At 56.7% G+C, this 19,168-nt stretch overlaps 1 protein-coding gene across 1 annotated transcript in view; it reads right to left on the minus strand.

Annotated features, from left to right (window-relative positions):
• Positions 1 to 19,168, minus strand: part of AGRN (agrin) — a 61,561-nt gene that overhangs the window by 29,935 nt on the left and 12,458 nt on the right. The window contains 8 exon segments of the mRNA XM_064397455.1: positions 916 to 1,059; positions 1,949 to 2,113; positions 3,959 to 4,072; positions 5,104 to 5,209; positions 5,298 to 5,443; positions 8,679 to 8,879; positions 9,636 to 9,830; positions 13,481 to 13,702. Coding sequence (XP_064253525.1) covers positions 916 to 1,059; positions 1,949 to 2,113; positions 3,959 to 4,072; positions 5,104 to 5,209; positions 5,298 to 5,443; positions 8,679 to 8,879; positions 9,636 to 9,830; positions 13,481 to 13,702 — 1,293 coding nt within the window.

A 19,168-nucleotide genomic window follows, 5' to 3' on the forward strand; every position in this document is an offset into this window, starting at 1 on the left:
GCAGCCAAAATCCCAAATATACGGGAGCCAAAATCCCAAATATACGGGAGCCAAAACCCCAGTGATGTAGGAACCAAAGTCCCAAATACACAGGACCCAAACCCCAAATACACAGGACCCAGAACCCCCAGTGCTGCAGGAGCCAAAATCCCAAATAAGAAGGACCCAAACCCCAAATAAATAGGACCCAAAACCCCCAATGCTGCAGGACCCAAAACCTCAAATAAATAGGACCTGAAAAACCAGGATCCAAAACCCCAAATCAAGACCCAAACCCCCAGATAAATAGGACCCAAACCCCCAAATAACCAGGACCCAAACCCCCAAATAACCAGGACCCAAACCCCAAATAACCAAGACCCAAACCCCAAATAAACAGGACCCAAACCCCAGTGCTGCAGGACCCAAAACACAAATAACCAAGACCTAAACCCCCAGATAAACAGGACCCAAACCCCAAATAAACAGGACCCCAAACCCTAGTGCTGCAGGACCCAAAACCCACATAAATAGGACCCAAAAAAACAGGAACCAAACCCCAAATAAACAGGACCCAAACCCCAAACAAGCAGGACCCAAACCCCAAACAAGCAGGACCCAAACCCCAAAGGAGCAGGACCCAAACCCCAAAGGAGCAGGACCCAAACCCCAAATAACCAAGACCCAAAACCCCAAATAACCAGGACCAAACCCCAAAGGAGCAGGCCCCAAACCCCAAATAAGCAGGATCCAAACCCCTAACAAGCAAGACCCAAAACCCCAAATAACCAGGATGCAAACCCCAAAGAAGCAGGACCCCAAACCCCAAAGAAGCAGGCCCCAAACCCCAGTGCTCCAGGACCCAAACCCCAAATAACCAGGACCCAAAACCCTAAACAAGCAGGCCCCAAGGCCAGGCAAGCAGCGGCCCCTCACCCTTGTGGCAGCCCGCGGTGCCCAGCGTGCTGCCGTCGGGGCACTGGGTGCACTTCATGCCCGTGATGCCCGTCCTGCAGGAGCACAGCCCCGACATCTGCTCGCAGTCATCCCGCACCGAGCCCACGGGGTCACAGTGGCACGCTGCCAACGGGACACGGGTCATGGGGGAACGGGGCGGGAACGGTCACGGGGTGGGAACGGGGGAATAACAGAGTTATGGGGTGGGGAAGGGGGAATAACAGAGTTATGGGGTGGGGACAGGGAAAGAACACAGTTATGGGGTGGGGATGGGGGAATAACGCAGTTATGGGGTGGGGATGGGGGAATAACAGAGTTATGTGGTGGGGATGGGGCAAGAACATAGCCATGGGGTGGGGATGGGGGAATAACAGAGTTATAGGGTGGGGATGGGGGAATAACAGAGTTATGGGGTGGGGATGGGGGAAAAAACAGAGTTATGGGGTGGGAACAGGGCAGGAACACAGTCACAGCGTGGGAACGGGGGAATAACAGAGTTATGGGGTGGTAATAGGGAAAGAACACAGTTATGGGGTGGGGAAGGGGGAAGAACACAGATATGGGGTGGGAATGGGGAAATGCAGTTATAGGGTGGGAAAGGGGGGCCTGGCACCATGTGGGAATGGGGGTGGTGATGTGCCATCCGTGTCACTCAGGGAAGTGTCCCACCCATGGGCAGTGTCCCCTCATTGTCCCTCAGGGATACCCCATCCCTGTCCCCCTCGGGCACTGTCCCCTCTCTCACTGTCACTGCTGGGTGGCACCCCGGGCACTGTCCTCTCCCTGTGGCGGTCACTCAGGGGGTGTCCCCTCTCTCTCTGTCACTGCTGGCTGACACCCCTGTCCCCGGGGCACTGTCCCCTCCCCGTGGTGGTCACTCCGGGCACTGTCCCCTCCCCGTGGCGGTCACTGCTGGGTGGCACCCCTGTCCCCCGGGCACTGTCCCCTCCCTGTGGCGGTCACTGCTGGGTGGCACCCTGGTCACTGTCCCCTGCCTGTCGGGGTCACTCACGCGTGCAGCCGCTCCGGCCGTCGGTGACGATGCCGCGGAAGTTCCAGAAGCCGGGCTCGCAGCGGTCGCACTTGAGGCCGCCCACGCCGGGCTTGCAGGAGCACTGGCCCGTGCCCGGGTCACAGGAGCCACCGTAGGAGCCGTACGGGTTGCACTGGCACGTGCCTGAGGGCAGGGACAGCAGGGGACACCCGTGTCACCCGTGCCACCCTGTGCCACCCTCCTCCACCAGCCCCCGGGCTGAAGGCGCTGTCAGCAAGAGCTCGTCTCTCATTAGCATCAAAGGGGAAGGAAGCTATTAGAGGGTGATTATTAATTCATTAAGCAGCAGCTTGATGGAGGGAAGGCAGCCAAAGATAGACAGACAGCCAGACGCTGTCCTTGTCCCAGTGGGAAAGGGACAGAAAGGGACAGGAAGGGACAGGAAGGGGCACAAAGGGACAGAAAGGGACAGGAAGGGACAGAAAGGGACAGAAAGGGACAGAAAGGGACAGAAAGGGACAGAAAGGGACAGAAAGGGACAGAAAGGGACAGGAAGGGGCACAAAGGGGCACAAAGGGGCACAAAGGGGCACCTGGGGAGCTGCAGGAGGGGGTGAGGACATCCCAGGGGCAGGGAAAGGGAATGTCCATGGATAAACCTGGCCAGGGGTTCAAGCTGCTCCTGGAGTGGTGAGGGACACATGTGGGACACGGGTGGGACACAGGTGGGACATGGATGGGACATTCGTGGGATACACACTGGTGGCATCTGCGTCCATGGATGGTGGGGCAGGATTTCCATCAGAAAATCCAAAACCATCGCTGCCAGAACAATGGAAACGCTCCTGTCCCCTGGAGCAACCCCTGGGCAACACCCCCGCAGCTCCTGCAGCCTTTCCCATCTTCTAGCTGTGTTTCCCATTATCCGTCTGCTTTCCCCCATTATCCAGCTGGTTTTTTTTCCCCATTATCCAGCTGTTTTTCCCCCTATATCCGGATGTTTTTTCCCCCATTATCCAGCTGTTTTTCCCCCTATATCCGGATGTTTTTTCCCCCATTATCCAGCTGGTTTTTCCCCCTATATCCAGCTGTTTTTCCCTCCATTATCCACCTGTTTTTCCCTCCATTATCCAGCTGTTTCCCCCCCATTATCCAGCTGTATTTCCCCCCATTATCCAGCTGTTTTCCCCCCATTATCCAGCTGTTTCCCCCCCATTATCCAGCTGTTTTCCCCATTTTCCAGCACTCCCTGCTCAGCATTACCCCCCCGAGTTGTGTCTCCACGGGCTGATGTTCCCCCCATCAGGCAGCCACAGCCTCAGCTGTTGAGAGCCTTTCAAAAGGCTCCTGCTGGCTCGGATAATTAGTGAATAAATATTAATGAGCCCCAGGCCAGCTCAGCTCCCTGCACAGGGGGTCACCCAGCTGTCACCGGGCCTCTGGAAGGTCCCCAGGTGACAATTTCCCCCCATGGAATATTCCTGTCCCTCAGGCAGGTGGAAGTCCCCGAGCCCAGCAATGGGGTGAAGGCACCAAGGCCCTGGAGGCGCCTCTGGGGACATCCAAAGTGTCCCCTCCAGCCCCCTGCCCTCCTGCATTCCCAAGGGATCGAGGCCTGGGAGCTGGCTCGGGGATTTTGGAAGGACGGGAGGATCAGCAGCAGTGGGGCAGGAGGGGTCAGTCCCTTCTCCCAGGGGACAGGAGCAGAGGAAAAGCTGCGCCAGGGGAGGGTCAGGTTGGAGATTTGGGAAGATTTGCTCCCTGGAAGAGTGGTCAGGTTTGGAATGGGCTGCCCAGGGAAGCGATGGAATCACCACCCCTGGAAATGCTCAAAACCCCGTGCACGTGGCACTTGGGGACAGGACTCTGCGGCGACAGAGCTGCAACTCAGGAGGGCTTTTCCAGCTTGAATATCCCAGGATCCATCAGCTGGGGAGCGTCCAGCTTCATCTCCCGGGGACAGGACCCCAACTCCCCCCTCCAGCTGCCCCCCCGCGGGTCCCCTGGTGTCCCCAGAGGTGGCACTCACTGGGACAGCCGGCTGCTCCCACGCCCAGCGCCAGGGTGACGTTGTCGGGGCAGCAGCCGTAGACGGTCTGGCTGCAGTGCACCACCAGCAGCGGCGGCGGGCTGGTGGCCAGGCCTGCGGGGGGACACGGGGACACAAAGTCACCTTGGCACCCGGGATGTGGCAGCACTGCCACAAACCCTCCTGGAGGCGCTGGGAGCCGGCCAGGGGACAGGGGACGGCAGAGCACAGGGACAGGGGTGCGGCCCCTGAGAGCAATTCCTGCTCATTCCCAGGGAAAGGACACCAGGGACACGGCTGGGGACACTGCCAGCAGGGGGAGTGGCCTCCCCAGGGGACACACCCAGGGACACACCCAGGGACACACCCAGAGGGGGCGTGGCCTCCTCAGGGGACACACCCAGGGACACACCCAGGGACACACCCAGGGACACACCCAGAGGGGGAGTGGCCTCCTCAGGGGACACACCCAGGGACACACCCAGGGGGGGAGTGGCCTCCCCAGGGGACACACCCAGGGACACACCCAGAGGGGGCGTGGCCTCCTCAGGGGACACACCCAGGGACACACCCAGGGACACACCCAGAGGGGGAGTGGCCTCATCAGGGGACACACCCAGGGGACACACCCAGAGGGGGAGTGGCCTCATCAGGGGACACACCCAGGGGACACACCCAGGGACACACCCAGAGGGGGAGTGGCCTCCCCAGGGACACACCCAGGGACACACCCAGAGGGGGGAGTGGCCTCCCCAGGGACACACCCAGGGACACACCCAGAGGGGGGAGTGGCCTCATCAGGTGACACACCCAGAGGGGGGAGTGGCCTCCCCAGAGGACACACCCAGGGACACACCAGATGGGGAGTGGCCTCATCAGGGGACAACCCAGTGACACACCCAGAGGGGGCGTGGCCTCCCCAGAGGACACACCCAGGGACACACCAGATGGGGAGTGGCCTCATCAGGGGACAACCCAGTGACACACCCAGAGGGGGCGTGGCCTCCCCAATGACACACCCAGAGGGGGGCGTGGCCTCCCCAGGGACACACACAGAGGGGGCGTGGCCTCCCCAGGGACACACCCAGAGTGGGCGTGGTCTCACGGGACACACCCAGAGTGGGCGTGGCCTCCCGGGGACTCACCCCTGCAGGCTCCCTGGCCGGTGACAAAGAGCTCCTGGCGTTTCTCACACCGCGTCTTCTTCAGCTCGCACTCGCTGCCGTAGGTGACGCCGTCAGAGCCACACACCTGCCAGCAGCGGGGCGAGGGCACGGCTCAGGGCAGCCCGCGGCACGGCCGTGCCCACCGGGGAGGGGGCGCAGGGGGCAGGGCTCACCGGGCCGCGGGGCACGGCCGCGCAGGTGAAGTCGCACACGCAGGGCTCGTCCTCGGCGTCCTCGTCCCACCAGCCCCCGAACTGCCGGCACCGCTCCTGCTCGCACTCGCTGCCGTCGCCCGAGCCAGAGCCCCCCGAGCCACACTCTGGGGACAGCGACACAAGGGTTGTGCTCTTGGCTGGATGAGCTCCAGGAGGAGCTCGTTACAACTGAGATAGTTCTGCTACTTGGTATGAAATTAGGAGGATGGATTTGGAGGTTGGAAATAGAAAAAGGTTTAATAAAAGGTAAAATAGCAAAGCTTTTACGGAGAAAACTCTGCTTTTCTCTGTAAATTACGGGTAAGAGGTTCTTCCTCTTGCTAAAACAGCCCACAAAAATGATTATTTCCTTTGTTCTTTTCTTTTATTAGTGAATTACTTAGGTGGCACCTCTTGGCCTCTGTCCAATCTGGCAGCCCCAGGTCTGAGGTGACCTCAAAGGTCCTATGAGGTGTTTTTTTACCAAACTGAGGAGAGAAACTTCTGGGCTTTTTGCCTTTTTAAGCAGACAAAGAATAATTTGGTCACTCCATCAACAGAGGGCACATTCCCACAAGGATGGCCACGGTGACATTTCAGGGGATGGGGACAAAGCCCGGTCCTGGTTTGGGGACACGCCCAGAGCTGCACAGCTCCAAACCCCAGATTTCACCTTTCAGCCCCAAAATCCTGCCCCACACAGAGGGGGATGGGCAATCCCACTGCAGAGGGGCTCCAGCTCCTCCTCCCCCACAGGAGCCAAACCAGGAGCCCCATGTCACCCAGCTGCCAGCAGGGCCAGCTGCCACCCGCTTTGGTGACAGTTCCACTCCATGCTTTGGTCCAGGAACCCAAATCCCAACTGTGCAGGACCCAAAATCCTAAATAAACAGGAGCCAAAATCCCAGTTATACAGGAACCTGAATCCCAGTTATTCAGGAACCTAAATCCCAAATAGACAGGAACAAAAATCCCAAATAAACAGGAACCAAATTCCCAGTTATACAGGAACCTAAATCCCAGTTATTCAGAAACTAAAATCCCAAACAGATAGGAACAAAAATCCCAAATAAACAGGAACCAAAATCCCAGATGGAAACCAAAATCCCAAACAGACGGAAATCTAAATCCCAGTTATACAGGAACCTAAATCCCAGTTGTGCAGGACCCAAAATCCCAATTTAACACCCCAAAGTGTGCACAGGCAGCTTGTGGGTGACGTGGAGCGGGGGGAGGGCTGGGATTTGGGGCTGGGATTTGGGGCTGGGGGAGGACTGAAGGCCCTGGAGCTGTGCAGGATGAGCTGCAGCAGCAGCAGCAGCAGCAGAGATGTGGCTGATTTCAAAGGCTGCTGGAAGGGGAAAAGGGATGGGGGAAGGGGAACCTGGCCCTTTTTATGCTGTGATCAAAGGCTGGGCTCTGGCATCACACACAGAATTATTCAGGCTCTGCCTGCGGAGGGACAGCAACCTGAAATCCCCCGAGCAGGGCTGTGATCAAACACCCTGCTCTGCCCTTCCCCTCTGCCTCTGCCGGGTGCCAGGCAACCTCAGCTCCCTCCCTGTGCCAGCAGGAGCCCACAGCTTTCCCCTGAGTGGGAAAACTCGGCAGGTTCTTTATTTTTAGGCTCACCAAGAAAGGCAGAGCCGACCCCAAAACCTTCCCCGGAGCTCTGCTGAGGGAACAGAGCCGTGGGATGGGATGGGATGGGTTGGAAGGGAACTTAAAAATCATCCAGTCCCAAACCCCTGCCAGGGGCCAGGGATGGCACTGGAGAGGGAAAATTTACATTGGATGCAGAGGCAGGACAAGGGGGAATGGCTTCAAACTGAAAACCAGGAAATTTAGGTGGGATAGACGGGAAAAAAAGGGGAAAATTTACACAGAATACAAAGACAGGACAAGGGGGAATGGCTTCAAACTGAAAACTGAAAAATTTAGGTGGAATATAGGGGGAAAAAAGGGGAAAATTTAAACAGGATGCAGAGACAGGACAAAGGAGATTGGCTGCAAACTGAAAACTGAAAAATTTAGGTGGGAAATAGGGGAAAAAAAGGGAAAATTTACACAGGATGCAGAGGCAGGACAAGGGGGAATGGATTCCAGCTGAAACCCAAGAAATTTAGGTGGGATATGGGGAAAAAATTCCTCTCTGTGAGGGCGGGCAGGCCCTGGCACAGGGTGCCCAGAGAAGCTGTGGCTGCCCCTGGATCCCTGGCAGTGCCCAAAATAGTTTGGATAGAATTGGAAAAAAACGGGATAGCAGAACGGGGGCTGGAATTAGAAGGGGGCTGGCACAGGACTGGGGTCTCAGAGGGCACAGAGGTGTCTCACAGGGCAGGAGGGGCACCAGAGAAGCATGGTTGGCACAGGACCTGCTGTTTTGGGGTCTCACAGGGCACAGAGGGACAGTGAGGAAAGCATGGCTGGTGCAGGACTCAATGCTCTGAGGGGTCTGGGGTCTCACAGGGCACAGAGTGGCACCAGAAAAGCGTGGCTGGCACAGGACCCATTGCTCTGAGGGGTTTGGGATCTCACAGGGCACAGAGGGCATGCTCTGAGGGGTTTTTGGGGTCTCACAGGGCACAGAGAGACAGTGAGGGAAGCGTGGCTGGCACAGGACCCACTGCTCTGAGGGGTTTGGGGTCTCACAGGGCACAGAGGGACAGTGAGGGAAGCGTGGCTGGCACAGGACCTGCTATTTTGGGGGTTTTTGGGGTCTCACAGGGCACAGAGGAACAGTGAGGGAAGCGTGGCTGGCACAGAACCCGCTGCTCTGAGGGGTTTGGGGTCTCACAGGGCACAGAGGGCATGCTCTGAGGGGTTTGGGGTCTCACAGGGCACAGAGGAACAGTGAGGGAAGTGTGGCTGGCACAGAACCCGCTGCTCTGAGGGGTTTTTGGGGTCTCACAGGGCACAGAGGGACAGTGAGGGAAGCGTGGCTGGCACAGGACCCACTGCTCTGAGGGGTTTGGGGTCTCACAGGGCACAGAGGGACAGTGAGGGAAGCGTGGCTGGCACAGGACCTGCTATTTTGGGGGTTTTTGGGGTCTCACAGGGCACAGAGGAACAGTGAGGGAAGCGTGGCTGGCACAGAACCCGCTGCTCTGAGGGGTTTGGGGTCTCACAGGGCACAGAGGGCATGCTCTGAGGGGTTTTTGGGGTCTCACAGGGCACAGAGGGCATGCTCTGAGGGGTTTTTGGGGTCTCACAGGGCACAGAGGGACAGTGAGGGAAGCGTGGCTGGCACAGGACCCACTGCTCTGAGGGGTTTGGGGTCTCACAGGGCACAGCAAGAGAACCTCCCCTCGCTCCTTCCCCCCTTTCCCCCCACCCCACGGAGAAGCAGGACCAACCTACCGTCCTCACAGGGTCCCATCCTGGCCACCTCGATGCTCTTCTGCAGCTGGCACGAGGCCACCTGCAGCTGGCAGGGGCTGTCGTAGGTGACGCCGTCGGTGCCGCACACGGGGGCCGGGGGCTGGCGCTCGCAGCGCGGGCACAGGCACTGCCCACCCACACAGCGGCTACCAAAGGAGCACACCGAGCTGCCACATGACCCTGGGGCACAGGGAGGGACACATCAGCCACCCCGAGTGGCTCCCGTGGCCGCCAGGGTTTTGTCACAGAGCTGGTGGCACCACCATTACAAATTCGTTATTAATTTGTTATTTTCGTTCCTTATTTAATCTGGGCAAACTGGGTGCCCACCCTGAGTATTCTGGATTGCCAGCAGCTCTTTCTGGAGGAAAAAAATCTCGTTTCATTATTGATACCAGGAGGCAGCTGCCGCCCTCAGCCGTCCTCCCCCAAATTCTCCCCCAAATTCTCGGGGAATCTCAGCCCAGCTGGACAGGTTTTATTGAGGCTCAAATCATCACTGCAGCTTTTGTAATCATGAAGGAGCCGAGCAGGGCTTTTAATTCATTAAGAAATTAGCCCAGACAGCTCCCCGGGCTGGGGAGTGGGGAGGAAAGCAGGAACAAAGAGGAACTGACCCCAGGGGATGGAGGGGAGGGAGAGGATCACACACAGCCCTGCTCTCACTTCTGCTGCCGCCTGTTAACACATTTTTAGCCTAATTCCTGCCCCGGCCCCATGGACATTAATCCAATTTCTCTGCTTGGCTCAGACAAACAACACGGGGGGCACTTCCAGCGAGGGGGAAACCAAACCAAAGCTGCTGGAAACACCCAATCACCCCCCAGGTAAAAGGGAAAATCACTCAGGCAGGGCGAGCGCGGCACAAGCACCGCGGGGCGGGCACCGGTGCCAAGGGGGGCACAGAGGGCATGGAGGGCACGCGGTGGCACTCACTGCAGGGGCCCTGGGCAGCCACCAGGATGTTCTTCTGCTGGGTGCAGGCTCGGACGTGCAGCTCGCACTCGCTGCCGTAGGTGTTGCCGTCGGTGCCGCAGACGGGCTGCGCCGAGGGCACGCACTCGGTGGGGCACACGCAGCGCCCGCTCTCCGCCTCGCAGATGGCACCGAACTGGCACTTCCCGCAGCGCTCTGGGCAGGGCAGGGCAGGGTCTGAGTCAGGGCAGGGCTCAGGCACTGCTGGGTCGCTGGAGGGTGGGACGGGCTGAGGGAAAGCTCGTTTTGGAGGGCTCTTCAAGCGGGGCGCTTACAGGGGTGAGGTGGGCACAGACTGACTGATAACCTCCCCACTTATCTCTTATTAAATACATATTATTAGGTATAATTAGGAAATATTATTATATATTATTATATTATATTATATTATTATATTTATATATAAATTGTCTGGGTTGGAGGTAAAGCTCGTTTTTGAGGGCTCCTCAACCAGGGCGCTTACAGGGGTGAGGCGGGCACAGATTGACTGATAACCTCCCCATTTATCTCTTATTAAATACATATTATTAGGAAATAGTATTATATTGTATTATTATATTATATTACATTATATTATATTATAATATTTACATATAAGTGGTCTGGGCTGGAGGCAAAGCTCGTTTTGGAGGGCTCTTCAACTGGGGCGCTTACAGGGGTGAGGCGGGCACAGATTGACTGGAAACCTTCCCACTTATTTCTTATTAAATACATATTATTAGGTATTATTAGGAAATTTTATTATATATTATTATATTATTATAATATTTACATATAAGTGGTCTGGGCTGGAGGCAAAGCTCGTTTTGGAGGGCTCTTCAACCGGGGCACTTACAGGGGTGAGGCGGGCACAGACTGACTGATAATCTCCCCACTTATCTCTTATTAAATACATGTTATTAGGTATTATTATTATATTTTTATATATTTATTATTAGGTATTGTTAGGAAATATGAATATATTTTATATATAAGTTGTCTGGGTTGGAGGCAAAGCTCGTTTTGGAGGGCTCTTCAACCGGGGCGCTTACAGGGATGAGGAGGGCACAGATTGACTGACAACCTTCCCACTTATCTCTTATTAAATACATATCATTAGGAAATATTATTATATTTTATTTTTATATTATTATATTTTATTATATTTATATATAAATTGTCTGGGTTGGAGGTAAAGCTCGTTTTTGAGGGCTCTTCAACCTGGGCGCTTCCAGGGATGAGGAAGGCACAGACTGACTGACAACCTCCCCACTTGTCTGTTATTAAATACCTATTATTAGGATATATAATTAGGAAATATTATTATATTTTTATATATTTATATTTTCCTATTAATATAATATTATTATATTTTTCCTTATTATTAGGAAATATTTAAAATAGAGACTCGACAAGGTAAAGGCCTTGTTGAGCCTCTAAAGAGGTGAAATGATGCCTCAGGTTTTGGCTTTTCTATTTTTCAGATTCTGCAATGATGCCTCAGGTTTTGGCTCTTCTATTTTTCAGGTTCTGCAACGATGCCTCAGGTTTTATCTTTTCTAATTTTCAGATTCCGTGCTGCTTTCCTGTGTAGTTCTGAGCTTCCCATTAAGGTTCATATTAGTTTTTTTTTCTGGGAGCACAGAAAAACCTTGATTTTTTGTACAAAAAACCCTCTCCAAGCAGCTCCCCGTCCTCGCAGGAGACAGCAGCAAGCACATCCCCTGACTCCTGGGTATTCACTGATTCATCCTCTCCTCCCAACACCTCCCCTCCCTCCCTGCCACTCATTTCAGCAGGAATTTGGCTCCAAGGTGCTTTTCCTGCTTTTCTCTTGCACACAGCAGCTGCTGCCTTGGCATGGGGGAGGAGGAGGCACCAACCCCCTGCTCGGCTCCTGCTGCTGGCCTCCAGGTTTTTATTCTGCTCTGGAGGGTTTTATCCAGGTCTGGTGGGTTTTATCCTGGTTTTTATTCTGCTCTGGAGGTTTTTATCCAGGTCTGGTGGTTTTTATCCTGGTTTTTATCCTGACCTGGTGTTTTTTATCCTGGTTTTTATCTTGGCCTGGTGGGTTTTATCCTGGTTTTTATCCTGGCCTGGTGGGTTTTATCCTGGTTTTTATCCTGACCTGGTGGTTTTTATCCTGGTTTTTATCTTGGCCTGGTGGGTTTTATCCTGGCCTGGTGGTTTTTATCCTGGTTTTTATCCAGGTCTGGTGGTTTTTATCCTAGTTTTTATCCAGGTCTGGTAGTTTTTATCCTGGTTTTTATCCAGGTCTGGTGGTTTTTATCCTAGTTTTTATCCAGGTCTGGTGGTTTTTATCCTGGTTTTTATCCTGGTTTTTATCCTGGACTGGTGGGTTTTATCTTGGTTTTTATCCTGGTCTGGAGGTTTTTATCCTGGCCTGGAGGTTTTCATCCCAGTCTGGTGTTTTTTTATCCTGGCCTGGAGGTTTTTCTTTTAACAACCACAAAATAATCCCCCTGCCCAAATCTCATCACATCCTTTGTCCTCCACCCTGGGCTCCCTTTTGAGGACAAAGGCCAACAACAACAACCAAACCAAAACAACAACCCCAGCCCAAATGTCACCACAGGGCCCCTTGTGCTTGACCCTGGTGTCCCTCAGAAGGACACAGGCCACCAAGAACAACAAAACAACAACAAACCCCAAATCTCACCATATGGTCCCTTGTTCCCGACCATGATGTCCCTTTGAGGACACAACCAACAAGACCACAATCCCAGCCCAAATCTCACCACAGGGCCCTTTGTGCTTGACCCTGGTTTCCCTTTGAGGACACAACCAACATGACCACAATCCCAGCCCAAATCTCTCATCAGGGCCCCTTGTTTTTCAACCCTGATGTCCCTTTTGAGGACACAGCCACCACCACCGCCACCAGCACAATCCCAGCCCAAATCTCACCACAAGACCCCTTGTCCCTGACCCCAAGGTCCCTTTTGAGGCCACAGCCACCCCCAGCCGTGTCTCACTGCAGAGCCCTTTGTCCCTGACCCCAATGTCCCTTCTGAGGCCACCACCACCACCAGCACAATCCCAGCCCAAATCTCACATCAGGGCCCTGATGATGTCCCTTTTGAGGACACAGACACCCGCCCTCAACCCCGGGCTGGTGTCTCACCACAGGGCCTCTTGTCCCTGACCCCAATGTCCCTTCTGAAGCCACAGCCACCCCCAGCCATGTCTCACCACAGGGCCTCTTGTCCCTGACCCCAATGTCCCTTTTGAGGCCACAGGCACCACCATCACCACCAGCAAAATCCCAGCCCAAATCTCACCACAAGACCCCTTGTCCCTGACCCCAATGTCCCTTTTGAGGCCACAGGCACCCCCCAGCCCCGTGTCTCACCATGGGGCCCCTTGTCCCTGACCCCAAGGTCCCTTCTGAGGCCACCACCACCACAATCCCAGCCCAAATCTCACATCAGAGCCCTGATGTCCCTTTTGAGGGCACAGCCACCACCACCGCCACCAGCACAATCCCAGCCCAAATCTCACCATAAGACCCCTTATCCCTGACCCCAATGTCCCTTTTGAGGCCACAGCCACCCCCCAGCCATGTCTCACTGCAGAGCCCCTTGTCCCCTGACCCCAATGTCCCTTTTGAGGACACAGCCACCACCACCACCAGCACAATCCCAGTCCAAATCTCACCACAAGACCCCTTGTCCCTGACCCCAATGTCCCTTTTGAGGCCACAGCCACCACCACCACCACCAGCACAATCCCAGCCCAAATCTCACTTCAGGGCCCCTTGTCCCTGACCCCAAGGTCCCTTTTGAGGCCCCAGCCCCGTGTCTCACCGCAGGGCCCCTTGTGGCGCAGGCCGATGTCCCTCTGCAGCAGGCAGGCCATGGCGTGCAGCTCGCAGGGGTTGCCGTAGGTGCGCTGGTCGGTGCCGCACACGGGGTCGTAGCGGCCCTGGCACTGCTGCTGGCACTCGCACACGGCCTGCTGGTTCTTCACCACGCACGTGGCCCCGAAGGAGCACTCCACGCTCAGGCAGGGGCTGGGCGCGCCCAGGTCTGCGAGGGGACAGGGACAGGCGCGGGTGGCTCGGGGGCGCTGGCATGGAGCGGGGTGAACGGGCAGAGCTGCTGGGCTCTGTGCCCTCCGTGCCAGCCCGCCATGCCCGGCTCAGCACGGCCCCCATGCGTGGCAGAGGTGAGGGATGGCAGGAATGGGGACAGCATTGCCACCTTGTCCCCTGCCCGCGCATGTGAGCAGCACTGGCAGAACCTTCCACAGGGAGAGCTCCCTTCCCTGGGATCCACACTGCTCCCCTAAAACCTCCCTTCCCTGGGATCCACACTGCTCCCCTAAAACCTCCCTTCCCTGGGATGCACACTGCTCCTCAAAAAGCTCCTTTCCCTGGGATCCACACCATCAGGATCACACTGCTCCCCAAAAAGCTTCCTTTCTCTGGGATCCACACTGCACCCCAAAAACCTCCCTTCCCTGGGATCCACACTGCTCCCCTAAAACCTCCCTTCCCTGGGATCCACACTGCTCCCCCAAAAAGCTCCTTTCTCTGGGATCCACACTGCTCCCCAAAAGCTCCTTTCCCTGGGATCCACACCACCAGGATCACACTGCTCCATGAAAACCTCCCTTCCCTGGGATCCACCCTGCTCCCCAAAAGCTCCCGGGGCTCCCAGGAGGAGCTGCCTGGGGAGGACCACGCAGGTTTCCACACCTGGTTCCACCACGCTGCTCACCCCCCAGCCCATCCTCCTGCCTCCTCTTCCCCGGGAGCTGCTGTGGGGCAGGATGGGGACATCCCGTGGCCTTCCCTCAGCCCGGGGTCGGGAAGGGAATTCCCTGTGGATGCCCAGGCCAGCAGTGCCACCTCCCCTGGGGGATGTCCCACTCCCTGCTGGCAGGGACATCCCAGGGGATCACCCCAGCTCCAACCAAGAATCCCCCCAGCACCCTGAGGAAGGAGTGGCCATGCTGCTGGGGACAGGGCCAGCCCTGCCCAGTGACCCTCTGGGACAAGGAAAGGACACCACGGTGACAAGGACAAGGACACAGGACAAGGACACAGGTGGGGACAGACAGTGCAGCCTGGAGGAGATGGAGCAAGAGCAGACACAGCACAGGCAGGAGGCAGAGCTGGGGAAGGTCCCTCTGCAGTGGCCCTGGGCACCTCCCCTGCCACCAGCACAGTGGTGGCACCTCTGTGGCACACCTGTGCCAGGCAGCCAGGAGGGGCCTGGATCAGGATCCTCCTACCTAGTCCCAGCCTAGGGCCAAGGGTCTGCAAAGGAACAGGGGAGGGGACAGCTCAGGCACAAGGACACAGCTCTGTCCCCAACTTCAGCTCAGGCACACGGACACAGCTCTGTCCCCAGCTCAGGCACAGGGACACAGCTCTGTCCCCAGCTCAGGCACAAGGACACAGCTCTGTCCCCAACTTCAGGCACAAGGACACAGCTCTGTCCCCAGCTCAGGCACAGGGACACAGCTCTGTCCCCAACTTCAGCTCAGGCACAGGGACACAGCTCTGTCCCCAACTTCAGCTCAGGCACAGGGACACAGCTCTGTCCCCAACTTCAGCTCAGGCACAGGGACACAGCTCTGTCCCCAACTTCAGCTCAGGCACAGGGACACAGCTCTGTCCCCAGCTCAGGCACAGGGACACAGCTCTGTCCCCAACTTCAGCTCAGGCACAGGGACACAGCTCTGTCCCCAACTTCAGGCACAAGGACACAGCTCTGTCCCCAACTTCAGCTCAGACACAAGGACACAGCTCTGTCCCCAACTTCAGCTCAGGCACAAGGACACAGCTCTGTCCCCAACTTCAGGCACAAGGACACGACTCCAGCTCTGTCCCCAACCTCCCTGCAGCTCTGAGCTCTTCCCAAGGACCAGGAATTGCTCCCTGGGGCGCTGCCCCTGTGTTTGTTTCCCATTTTTGTCCCATAACTCCATCCCCCCCACACAGAGACGCTGATTCCACTGGGAAATATTCCCAGGGAAGAGCAGAATTGGAATTCTGCTCCTCTGAGCCTGGCAGAGCGAGCTGGGAGCCCTGGGGAGCTCGCAGCCCTGGGCTAGGACAGGGGACAGGCAGGACACACGGCACAGCTGGGGCGGCACAGCTGGGGCGGCACAGCTGGGGCAGAGCTCCAGGCAGGAGGAGCTGGGGAAGCTGGGGGGGTTAACTGGGAGCAGAAGGAGAGGGAAAAATCAACCAGGAGCAGTGCAGAGTTGTGCAGCAGCCCGGGGGGGCTGGCTGAGGAGCGGGGGGCTCCAGCACCCACCTCTGCTCCCACTCTCCTTTGCCTGGAGGGCACCGCGAGCACCGGGCAAGAGCAATTTCCACTGCAGCAGGGTTTGGGGCCAGGGATGGGACAAACCCCGGGGCAAGCTCTCCATCCTGGGGGCTCTCAGGCCAAGCTAGAGACAGGTGGGAGCAGTGAGAGGAGCCAGGAGAGGCCCTGGCCACGGAGGAGGGGCACAGGCGAGCTCCCAGCAGAGGTGCAGGAGGGTGGTGCCAGGACAGAATTCCTTCCTCCACACAGGCAACACTGTAAAACACAAGACACAGACAAAACAGGAAAGAGAGAGAGAGAGAAAGAGAGGACAGCAGAGAGAGGAAAAGACAGATGCAGCTACAGACACCTTCCCTCCTTCTTTCCTTCGCTCCTGGCCAGCTCAGCCTCATCCCATCCCTTCTTTCTCAGCTGCAGCACCCAGAAGGATTCAAAGCACGAAATTTGATGATGAATGCATATAAAGAATTGTTATTTTACCAATTGAAATTGCAAAACTTGGTTTTGAATGAGGACCTGAGCTGAAAACAAACAAACAAACAAGCGAGCTCTTAACAGCTAGCTGCAAAATAGAAATTGCTGTGTGATGTATTTTCCAATTGTTCTTCTAATCACTTTCTTCTCTTTTGATGGCTTGGACGGTTTTGTTTGGCTTTGCCTCCCTGGCCTGGCTGCTGGAAGAGGCAGGAGAGCTCGGGGTTTGTCGGGCAGGTGCTTGTGAGGGGTTAAAATGCTGCCAAGCCCTTCCCCAGCTCTGCATTCCCACAGCTCCCAGGCAGGGAGCTCAGAGCTTCTCCTTCTCCTTTCCAGAGCTGACAGGGCTAAAAAAAATCTGCTCACACCTCGTGGGGACGGGCTCCAGGGCTGCCTGGAGCTGTCACAGGCACTCTGCAGCCCCAGTTCTGGCAGACAGAGCCCTGGTTTTGATTCATTCCCCCGTTTTTTGCTCCTGTCCCAGCAGGACGCAGCTCCTGGAAGCAGATGTGTGCTGGGCAGGAGGGAGGGGAGCTGGAGGGAGCTGAAATCCGGGAGAGGGAGGTGGAGAGAGGAATGGCAGGTGCACCAGGGCCTCATCCTGCTGCTCCTGGCCTTTTGCCACGGAACACGGTGGGAATGAGGCGTGGCTGACGCTCAGAGCAGCGTGAATGCCCTGCTCATCCCAGAAATCTGGGAATTTGCAGCCTCTCAAGGAGGCACAGGGGAAGGTTTGAAGAGGGCCCAGGGAGCCAGGGCTGCAAAAAATCCCCCCCCACCATGGGATCACAGCCCTTCCCACAGGGAAAACTTGGGGAATTGACTCCCAGCCATTCCCCCACCAGGAACACGGAGAAATGGATGCTTAAAAATAACAGCTGTGATTATTCTGAGTGGGATTTTGGGAGCCTGACAAATTCCTTTCCAGCAGCTGGGTCTGGCAGCCTCGAAAGCCTCCAGCAGGAGCACAAAGCCAATAAAACACATCCCCAGCGTGGGATTCTGATTGCCAAGCACTTCAGGAGGCTCAACCTGATCAAACATCAGCTTAAAAGAGCAGGATAGCAGTTCCAGAGGTGGGAAAAACCCAAACTGAGCCGAAATGAACAACTTGTAACCCATCCAAATCAGCGCAGGGGCTGCTTGAACCTCCTCCACTCCCCGGGGGAGAGCCTTACACCTGGGCACTGCCAGCATCCTAAGGATCCAAAGCCCCATCCTAGCCCATCCTCCTGAGAAAGGTCCATTGGGGAGCTTCTCCTAGAGACGAGACAAAGACACGGTGAGAGCTGCAGACAGGGCACAGAGGGAAGAGCTCCCGGCGGAGACAAGCAGGCGGGCATGGAAAGGAGAGCATGGAAGGGCTTTGGAGACTGGCACTACCCCGGGTGGAGCAATGGATGGGCATGGATTGAAGGCAACGTGGTGGGGAGGGACAGAGAGCAGCAGGAGGGCACAGACACTCGGCTCAAACACGGACGGGTGTCCCCCGTGTCACACGGCAGACAGAGACACGAGCAGGACAGCGGGACGGGCACACGGCAGGGCTGCTGGAGGGACAGAAACACGGGCCAGGGACGTCCCAGGTGCTGCACTCCGGGCTGAGCCCCTGCTGGGCACCCGCTGCAGCCCCGCAGCTTGTCACTGCAGCCCCGCAGCTGGCCACTGCAGCCTCGCAGCTGGCCACTGCAGCCCCGCAGCTTGTCACTGCAGCCCCGCAGCTTGTCACTGCAGCCTCGCAGCCGGCCACTGCAGCCCCGCAGCTGGCCACTGCAGCCCCGCAGCCGGCCACCCTGCCTGGGGCAGCTGGGGAGGGCCAGGGGTGGGTGGGGGATCGGCGTTCCCACAGCAGAGAGGGGACCGGCGTCCCCATGGGGCAGTTTGGGGACTGACACCTCCGTGGGGCAGTTTGGGCTCCAGCATCCCCATGGGACAGCAGCCCTGTGGGATAGGGGGGACCAGAATCCCTGTGGGATGATTTGGGGACAGCATCCCCATGGGACACCATCCCCACAGGACAACTTGGGGACCACCAACCCTACAAGGACAACCTGGGGACCACCATCACCGTGAGACAACTTGGGGACCACCATCCCTACAAGACAGGACGGACCAACATTCCCATAGGACAGCATCCCCATGGAACAACTTAGAGACTACTATCCCTGCAGGACAATTTGGGGCCCACAACCCCCACATTACACCATCCCTGTGGGACAACTTGGGGATCACCACCCCTGTGAGACAAATTGTGACCCACCATCCCTACATGACACCGCCCCGTGGGACAACTTGGGGACCACCACCCCTACATGACACCATCCCTGCAGGACAACTTGGGGACCACCACCCCTGCAGGACAGAAGGGAACCACCACCCCTGCAGGACAATTGGGAGACCACCATCCTTAAGGTACAAATTGCAACCCACCATCCCTACATGACATCACCCCATGGGACAACTTGGGGACCACCATCCCTACAGGACAGCATCTCTACAGGACAACTTGGGGCCCACCATCCCTGCAGGACAGCTTGGGGACCACCATCCCCACATGACACCATCCCTGTAAGACAACTTGGGACCCACCACCGCCACATGGTACCACCCTTATGGGACAACTTAGGGACCACCACCCTTACAGGACAGCATCCCTGCTGGACAATTTGGGGACCACCACCCTTACAGAACAATTTGGAGACCACCACCCCTATGGGACAACTTGGGGACCACCACCCC

Source organism: Passer domesticus, chromosome 22 (assembly GCF_036417665.1).
Source record: "Passer domesticus isolate bPasDom1 chromosome 22, bPasDom1.hap1, whole genome shotgun sequence".
Taxonomy (NCBI): Eukaryota; Metazoa; Chordata; class Aves; order Passeriformes; family Passeridae; genus Passer; species Passer domesticus.